The following is a 9,730-nucleotide window of genomic DNA, read 5'->3' as shown; positions in this document are numbered from 1 at the left end:
GGGCAGATCTCGCGCGAGGTAGACGGAGGAAGACGAGATCGGAGGGAAGGACGCCGCGGGCAAGATGGCGGCCGCAGCCAGAGCAGCTTCCTCCAGTCACCGCTTCTGACTGTGGAATAAAAGCCGCTTCTCGAAAACGAAGAACAAAAAAAAAAAAAGCCCTGAGAAATAATTGTGATTTATGTAAAAAAAAAACCACACAGGTGAAGTGAGTGTTTCGGCGCCTTGGGACGTCCTCCCGACTTGAAAGGCGCTCTATAAATGTCATTTTGTGATGGTGGTGGTGGTGGTTGTTGTTGTGGTGGTGTGAGTAAGTGGTAGCCTCATCTTGTGTGTGTTGAAGGAGGGAGGTTAATGCGCACTTTCCTGCTTACCTAATGCTGCAGAATATTAGGCGCCAAAGGCTTGGGTACCCCCAGAGTGTGTGTTGGGGTACTCCCGGAGTCTGACCAGCTAAAACCACATAGCTTGCCATTGAGAGCACCGTCTGGCAAGCCTTCTCACCGCTTGTCCCATCACACAGAGGATACAGTTCAAGATCCTGGTCCTCACCTTCAAAGCTCTCCATGGTCTTGCTCCCCCCTATCTCTGCAACCTCCTAAACCCTTACGATCCTGCTCAATCACTCTGCTCAGTGGGCTCCGGCCTGCTTCACGTCCCTCGCCTCGCTTGCCCCACTATTGGCGGGCGGGCCTTCTGCCACTCTGCCCCCACCCTCTGGAATTCCATCCTGCAGTCGCTCTGCCTTGCCCCTCCCTTGCCACCTTCAAGAGGCATCTCAAGATCCTCCTCTTCGAGCGTGCCTTCGAACTCCCTGCTTCCCCCGCCCTCCCTGACCCCCAGCTCGGTTCCGAAATTGTCCAACGCCTTGGCTGGCTGGTTTGTCAACAGAATTACCATGTCCCCACCTTGCTCAAGAACTGGACCACCAAGGCCATCACAGAAGGTTGACTTGATTGCAACGTGTCGATGCCAAACATAACTCCCTTGGAGCCAGTTCAACTTCAAGGAGACACCATTTACCTCCCCTTGCCCTCAAAGAATTGTCTCTGATTGTTCATTTGACAATCAACAAGCACAGGTTTGAGCCCTCATTAGGTACTAGGAATTCTCTGAGCTTCCTGGTGGGCTTTGATACCATTGCCACCATCTTCCTTCCCACAGTTCAGACACGCATCCCTACCCATTGAGCAATAGTTCCACCAGTTGGAGGTGCAGGGCTTCTTACCTCTCTGTATACAACAGTATACTGCAGTGTAATCCTGTAGCTTAATGGTTCGAGCACTCCCCTCACAAGTGAGAGGACCTGGGTTCAATTCACAGGCAGGGTGAAAGGTTGGGCAAGTTTTCTTATTCCACACACCTCTGTTTACCTAGCAATAAGTAGTTTATTTGCGGATCGCTTTTCTGGGGATAATAATCCCTCCTTCCAAAAAATAAATATAAATAATAATAATTTGGTCACTCAATCCATGACTGTTTGTGGGACACTGCCCTGGGCAATTGGCTGCCATGTTTTACCCACAAAATATACAGTCTATTCACTTTACAGTATATTCTGTGAAGTGTTTTGAAATGTCTCAAAGACGTATATAAGGTGCTATATCAAATGCAAGGATTATTATATTAAATGTTCTAGTGTGCTTCCATAGAAAATAGGTAGAATTATGAAGCTTTCAGTCCTTATTTTGATAAACATGCTGTAATATAAATTGTTTTATAGAATATCAGTTTTGTACAGATCAAAAAACAGACCTTTATAGAATAATAATCCTTGCATTATAGATGTGAATAAAATAATAGTACCTTGACTTAATTTCCCCCCTTCACCCCAAAAAGGCAGTGCAACAGGTCCAGTGAACCCTGCAGTTGATTTGCAATCTGAAGTGTTACTGTACTTCAAGATGGTGCGCTGCATGGAAGTGAGTTGCTCAATCTCCATCAGAAGCTCAATTTATTTAAACAGCCACCATGCTGCTCTCTGAAATAGCTATCCATTTCCTCCCACTCTCTTATTTTTTTCTTTTTCAAATATTTTGCTGTAGAAATGGAGATTTACATTATCCTTCCCAATTAAATCTTGTGTGTACACCAACTAGTCCCTTATTATTGCCAGCAGGTTGGGTTCAGTCAGGTGACACTCTGGAAAAACCTGCCAGTGATGTGCTGTGATCTAAGTTATGTACACCTAATTTGTTTTGCTTTGTTTCTGTAGCATTATTTCAGTTCAAAGTTCAGCAAATCTGGAAAGATGGCAGATCTAATTTGAACAATTCATGAACAATAAAGAGTTTAATCTGTTATATTGAGATGTTGCCATGAAAGCTGTTATCTCTCCCAATTTTCCATTTTCAATCCACAAAGTGCTTTTGACCCAAAGGTCTGTCGAAAACTTAATTAACCTTGCCTCAAACTATCTTTACAGTATACTTTTGCTCAGACACATATCCATAATATTTTATTTTCCTCTGGTTGTGTAGTTATAGGTATCAGATTAAAAATGAACTGAATTTTGCCTTTGTTTCTCTTACAGTGATAAAGGTTTGTTTTACGATTTTTTTCTCTCTTTGTAGTTGCTTGTGAAGAAAAATCAAATAAGGAAGAAAAATGAGTGGTGGATTAGCACCAAGCAAAAGCACAGTATATGTTTCCAATTTGCCATTTTCACTAACTAACAGTGACCTGCACAAGGTAAAACTATCCCTTTTAACAATTGTATAAGCAGGGTGGAGCATTGTGATTTAGCAAGGAAACATGGCAAATCATTGGGTTTGTGCAGTGGGTTTGTGACAGATATTTGTTTTCTACCTTCCCGGATTTGAGGCTTCAAACAAATGGGTAGATTTTCTCACTAAAATTTCGAACTTAGGTGAGTTTCACACAAAGAATTGGGATGGGACTGACTATTTCAGAAATTTACAGAATGGTCTTAAAATGCCTAAAAGTCTGTTGTCATATTTCTCGAGTTAAACAAGACATTAAACTGGAATGACAATCCACAAGGGAGTTAATGTATCGTGCTAAACTCGTAAGAATTCCCTATTGTGATCTTTTATAAATTGTGACCAGTTTCAGCTCCAAATGATCCTTGTCATGTTGAGTTCACATTAAAGGCCCTTCCCCAGCCTGGTGAACAACATAATAACACAATGAATGTGCAGTGACCTTTGGCAAGTGACCTTACATGCACCCACTTTCAAGAACAATTGGTGTTTGATTTATACAATGCCCAGTTTCTGAAAATCTTCATTAATGAATGAACATTGGAGCAAGTGACCAAATTACACACTGGGAACTAATATTTGTACATTTTTTATTTTAAATTAATTTGTGGCAAAATACTTTCATTTCAGATTTTTACCAAGTATGGCACAGTTGTTAAGTAAGTAAAATATCTTGTGTTTTTAATTTTATATTTCTTGAGCAGCTGACTTTCATTTTTGGAGGAATTACAAAAAATGAGACATTTCGACTAGTGTTTAGGCCCAATATCAAATGCAAGAATTATTATTGTAACTGGTTGCCCTGCACATTTCCTGACATTTTGTGTTGGAGAAATTAGTGCTGACTTGTAAATCTGGCAATGGCTGAAATACAATCGGTCATGTGTTGGTTTGGTGATGTGATGCACCATTATGAGATTTTGAAGCTCCACAATTTAGTCTTTTGTTTCAAACAACACGGTTAATAAACCAGATTTGAAGCTTTAAATTGACTTAAAGAGTGTCTCATAGTTGCTGAGATCATGTCTTTTTTTGCAGAGTAACAGTGCTGAGGGACAAGGAAACTAGAAAAAGTAAAGGTGTGGCATTTGTACTTTTCCTGGACAGAGAGTCAGCATACAACTGCACAAGAGCACTTAACAACAAGCAAGTGGGTTTAGAAAACAAAATCAGAATTCTAGTTTTATCAGATTTTACAACCAGATAACAATTTGGGATCCTTTGTAACAAACATTGTCATGTAATGTATTTCAATTTAAATGCAGCTGTTTGGCAGAATGGTGAAGGCAAGCATTGCAGTTGACAACGGAAGAGCTTCTGAGTTTATTAGAAGAAAGAATTACACTGACAAATCCAGATGTTATGAATGTGGAGTGAGTATCAAACCATGAATTTGTCAAACCAGCCATTAACTGCACAGAAAACTTAATAATTCTCACCAAGTCCGAATAACACTTTTTATAAGATTATGTAGTCTCATGCAGTAGTGTATGTTGAATTTAATTTTAAGATGTCAGATGATACATTGTCATTCCACAACTTGATACAATTTAGCTTTTTGTAAGACAATTCTGTAACTGATAGCAGAAAATCTATACCTTTTTAAAACTTAACCATCAAAAGTGCCCTATTGCAACTGTTATATCTATTATTACCTGTCAACAGTCTTAATGATCAGAACCATGGATGAGATGCATAATTATTAGTTATCTTTTTGGATATACAATTGTCCAAACGTTCCATGGTGGTGCACATCAGTGGTGCAGTATCTGTAAAATTGGACACACAATAATATCTTATAAATGCATGGCAATGGGTTGTAATTTGAAATTTTGTTTTATTGTGCTGGATCCATAGTTGAGAATCTAGCTAATATTTCCTTGATGCTTTGCAAGTGAAAGAATGTCATATGTACCTAATTTATTTCAGCAACAACAACAAGATTCCATTTATAAAGCGCCTTTCACGTCAGGAGGACGTCCCAAGGCGCTGGATAACAATACACTATGTGTAGAGTAACAAAAGATGGATCTGCTGCCAGTTCAATATATCATGATATTTATAAAAAGGCGATTTATGCTCTCCCAATTTAACATTCACTCAACATTCAGTTGTATGAATCAACCCTAACTCTTTGAAAGATGACAAAAGGCAGATTTCCTTGTCTTTTTAATTTTGATGAAGGTGTTTTATTTTTCTCAATAGGATTCTGGACACTTAAGTTACGCTTGCCCAAAAAACATGCTTGGAGAACGAGAGCCTCCCAAAAAGAAAGAGAAAAAGAGAAAGAAGAAAACGACCGAACCAGAGGAAATGTTCGTACATCATAATGTGAACAGATGTTCTCAGACCAGGTTTTCATTTTGATTAATGTTCTGAAACAATGCTTATGTATTTTCAGTGAAGAGGAGGAAGAGGAAAGTGAAGATGAAGGAGAAGACCCTGCCCTTGATAGCCTGAGCCAAGCTATTGCTTTCCAGGTATATAATTTCAACAAAATACTCTAGCTTCAATTATAGTGCAGTAAACAAATCACAGCAACTGTTCTATAATTTCACTTTATCTTGGTTTCTGTACAGTATATTGATGTACAAGTCCGCAGTGCATAACCTTTATATTTTATTTCCCTGTAGCTTTGAAAAAAATATTGCAAATGTTCTACATTTTGTCTCGCTATTTGGCGGTACTTGTTTGATTGATGGTTCAAAATACTTTATTGGTTGATTGGTTTCTACTTTATAGCCTTGCTTGAGAATACATTACAAGATACTTTGGAAACATGATGGGGATATTAACCACTTTCTTCACTGTATTTGCTTTTCTTCAAATTCGCTGCAGAAATTCATAAAAGAAACAAAATTCTGAATTGCCTCACAAAGAACTTACTTTTTGTTTGAAATACCTAAAAAAAAATCTTTGCATTTGGTACAGTACCTTATTATGTTGAAATGTCTCAAAGCATTTCACTGTAATAACTGTTACGCGAAGTGACTGTACTAACAGAAATCTTCATAGCTTAAGAACCTCCTTTGCTGCAATGTTCTGTTCCATAGCCAACTGTGGGAGGCTGTAGCCTTCACTACAGTGGAGTGAATCAACTCCAAGGCTTGGAGTTGATCCAAAACCAGAAAAGCACGGTTAAATGTGAAGGAATAACCAGATTGCACTGTGATTTCATGGGGTTGAGCAGCTTTGGATCTTCCCTGAAGATTACATTTTATTTTGTTAAAAGCCTCATCAAAATACTAATCCATAACTTTCATAACAGTCCTGTTTATGGATCTTGGGGAGGAGGTAGAGGCGGGCTGTGCATGGCAGGTGGGGCTATGAAGTTGGATGCTGTGGGAGGAAGCTCCCCAAGTTCTGACGAAGGATTGTGGACCCGAAACATTGACTCACTTTCCTTTCTCCATAGATGCTGCTTGACCTGCTGAGGTGTTCCCAGCAACTTGTTTTTGTTTTCAGATTTCCAGCATCTGCAGTATTTTGCATTTTACTTTCATAACAATGTATGATAAAAATGTTTTCTTTGGAGAGAAAAGAATCTGTGCATGATTTACATCACCCTCATGGTTGAATAATGTGAAGTCACTTAATAATATAATAATAATCCTTACATTTCATACAACACCTTATCATGTTGTGGAGTCCTGTAGCTCAGTGGTTAGAGCACTCGCTTTGCAAGTGAGAGACCTGAGTTCAATTCCAGGCAGAGGGCGAAACCTTGGGCAAGTTTCCTTACTCCACACGCCTAATAATAATCCCTCCAAAAAAAAAACCAAAAACAATAATTAAATTGGTCATTTTCAATCCACGACTGTTTGTGGGACATTGCTGTGCGCAATTGGCTGCCGCGTTCGCCCACAAATATATACAGTCAATTCACTTTACAGTGTGTTCTGTGAAGCGCTTTGGGACGTCCTCCCGACGTGAAAAGCGCTATATCAAATGCAAGGATTATTATTAGGATTATTATTATTATGTTGTTGAAAGTCTCAAAGTCCCATTTTACTGTGAAGCACAGTGACTGAATTTATAAGCGAACTTGGCAGCCACTTTGTGCAGCTCAATTTTGCACAAACATGTAAGAAAGGGCTAACTAATTCTATTTGTGGAATTGTTGGCCAGGACAGGGGAGAAACTCCCTATTAGGACACTGAACACATTTAAATAACAGCTTGATGCTATGATGGGAGGACAGTTGGGTGGGTATTCAGGAAAGGATGAGATCAGATGGGCCAAAAGGCCTTCATCATCCAAACTAATCTTGTGATTGAATATGCTGAGATCAACTGTAACTCAAGTCAAATGCAGGATTATTGCTTCTTTTTGTTGACTTTACTGTGGTCTTGATAGTACTGTAGTTCATCTTTCGTGCTGTCATGTGACTGTTATGAGAATAAACATAAAAGGGTTTAGTTTCTAACTGAGAAAGTGATTTTTAAATAAAGTACAATTGTACAAAACCTTTTATCACTGCTCTCATATTGTTCATTCCCTGTGCAATTTTAATGTCAGGCATAATATTGTACTGTACTTAATAATAATAATCCTTGCATTTGAGATAGCGATCTCATCACGTCTTTCAGGCATCTCAAAGCGCTTCACAGAATATACTGTAAAGTGAATTGACTGCATTTTGTAGGCAAAACCCAGCAGCCAATTGCACACAGCAATTGCCTGCCGCATTTATAAAATCAAAGGTGTGATCAATCAAACCAGGTTAAGATTAGTTTTATGTTAAATTATGTCCTAGCCATCAATCAATAAATAAAATTGGTCATTCACTTTATGGATGTGGGACATTGCTGTGCGTAAATTAGCTGCCATTTTTCCCTCCAGAAATACACAGTGATTGCACTTTACGGTAAATATTGTGAAGTGCTTTGAGACATCTCGAAAATTTGTTAAGACATTTCTGAATTTGATAATATATACAATATCAATAATATCCAGAAAATGATTTTAGTTTTGTTCTTGTTTTAAACAGCAAGCAAAAATTGAAGAGGAGGAAGTTAGACGTCAACAGACTGCTGATGACACAGGGGAATCGTCAGCGTCCGATCTATCAAGGCGCCCCCGGATAAAGAAGAGCGCCTATTTCAGTGATGAAGAAGAGCTGAGTGACTAGAAATTGGGATCTGAGCAATGGAAAGCACCATTGCTCGTAAAAGGAATCCAACCTGGAGATCTGATACCAGAAAAGCAGGTTAGGTTTATTTAGGTTACTGCCTTGAAGCTCCTATGGAGGACGAACAATATTTACAACAAATTGGATGCATTTGTTTGTTTCTATTTTTGCAAATTGGAAGTGCATTTCTTCATAAAACTATTTAATAGACTTTGCTGTACAAGGCTCTTCTATTAATAGACCGTGCTGTGCACTCTTTTTCCCTACCCACACACACATACAACACACACACAGCTTTGCAGGCCCACCACAGATGGGAGAGAGGGCTGTGGACCACACACAGCAAGAATCTTGACCCTTTGTCTGCTGGAAATTTTGCCGATTCAACAGACCTCTCTCAATGTGTCATTCATGTTACTAATTGGTTAAAGAAAACCTCATTGCCATGAGTCACAGATGCATAAGTTAGTCTTGTGCACATTCATTTAGAAAACAAGATGCTTGTTTTCATTCCCTTGGAATTCTCTTCTTGAAACTGTTTACGCAATTTAAATAAAATGTAATTATTTCAGCCATGGTGTGAGGTGTGACTTCTGATGAAATAAATAATGGAATACTTTGTATGCTACTAGCACATCATGTGCTTCCACTGAAGTACCTTGTGAAATATAATATTTTCGTTTAGTAACTTTGCTTAATACCTTATCGTCCCTGACCCCAGCTCGGGTCTGAAATGCTGTACATTGTCCAGCACCTTGGGAAGTCCTCCCGACGTGAAAGGCGCTATACAAATGTAATCTTGTTGTTGTTGAAGTTGACGATCATTTACACTTCTGGAAAAAAATAGTAATTGCACACATTTGAAAGTTTGAGTTTTTGACTTGAAATATTGTTGACCCATATTAGACATACCTGAAAATCAGAAATACAGTCCAGGTCCTTGTCGAAACTTGAAATTTAGTGAATATCAATTCAATGAACAACAAAGAAAGGAAAATTGTTTCCTACCTCTCACTTTCTATCCATCCAAATGCGATAACTTCAAGGGTACAGTTTCACAACCACTTGGAACTCTGAGCCACACTCACGTCTTAATGCTTGACCTTAGGCAATGAATGATGACAGGTTATACAAATGTGGGAAGAAGATAGACATCAAGTTCAACCACTCATATCTTCAATTAATACCCACAAGTTATTTTTCCTCAGGATAGTAAAAAGGGATTGAGTGTGAAGCTTGAGTAAATACATATTCCCTTCCTCTCTTTAGCAATGGATTGTTGATTAAACAGATTCTGTGTCCATGAGTAATGAACTGGCCAAAATGTGATAGCCAAACATTTTATCTCGAGTAAATCTTAAGCAAATGGTTGAAAGATTCTTTCTTTTGTCATGAAGGTTGTTTCCTCACCTTGGACAAACACATCACATCCTGTGTATACCAAACTTCTGGTTAGCCCCAGAAGAACAATTACACATGTGGTTTCCTAGAAGAACTGACTGGTTTACCATCACCTGGTAACTTGTGTATCTCCACCCTTTGAAATGTGTCATTGTGAAAATTGTAACCTCACAGGAAAGGCAGATTATGAGATGGTACCTAACTTTACATCATCCTCTTTATTGGTGGTTTTGCTTGGAGTGGCTCAGTTGCCTCCTGGCCAGAGCAAAATGCTCTTCTCGTTTTTACTTCTTCATAAATACAACTTTATCTATGCAATCTATTTTATCCTTTTTCATTTTCAGAAGGATTTGGGGACCACTTTGCTCTCGACCATGGCAGACAAAGACATGGTGGTCAATTTTACCAAAAGGCAATGTTCCTATCAGTTCTTTCAGTTTGAGTTATGGGCACAACATCTTGCCTCTTAAGTCAG

General features: G+C 38.8%; 1 protein-coding gene across 2 annotated transcripts; it reads left to right on the top strand.

Annotated features, from left to right (window-relative positions):
* On the top strand, positions 1-8,425 carry zcrb1 (zinc finger CCHC-type and RNA binding motif 1). Of its 2 annotated transcripts, none has more exons than XM_007894640.2 (8): positions 1-203; positions 2,574-2,691; positions 3,354-3,382; positions 3,762-3,873; positions 3,989-4,096; positions 4,929-5,038; positions 5,125-5,203; positions 7,714-8,425. In XM_007894640.2, the coding sequence occupies exons 2-8, from the start codon at positions 2,608-2,610 to the stop codon at positions 7,852-7,854; spliced, it is 663 nt and encodes a 220-aa protein (XP_007892831.2). In that variant the 5' UTR covers positions 1-203; positions 2,574-2,607; the 3' UTR covers positions 7,855-8,425. The 2 variants fall into 2 exon arrangements, with proteins under 2 accessions (XP_007892831.2, XP_007892830.2); XM_007894639.2 differs by having other exon boundaries at positions 1-208.
* Positions 8,426-9,730: the final 1,305 nt, after the last annotated feature.

Source organism: Callorhinchus milii, unplaced genomic scaffold (genome assembly GCF_018977255.1).
Source record: "Callorhinchus milii isolate IMCB2004 unplaced genomic scaffold, IMCB_Cmil_1.0 Scaffold5, whole genome shotgun sequence".
In the NCBI taxonomy this organism is placed as follows: domain Eukaryota; kingdom Metazoa; phylum Chordata; class Chondrichthyes; order Chimaeriformes; family Callorhinchidae; genus Callorhinchus; species Callorhinchus milii.
Note: the sequence above shows the minus strand (reverse complement) of the source record. Positions and strands in the feature narration are given on the sequence as shown.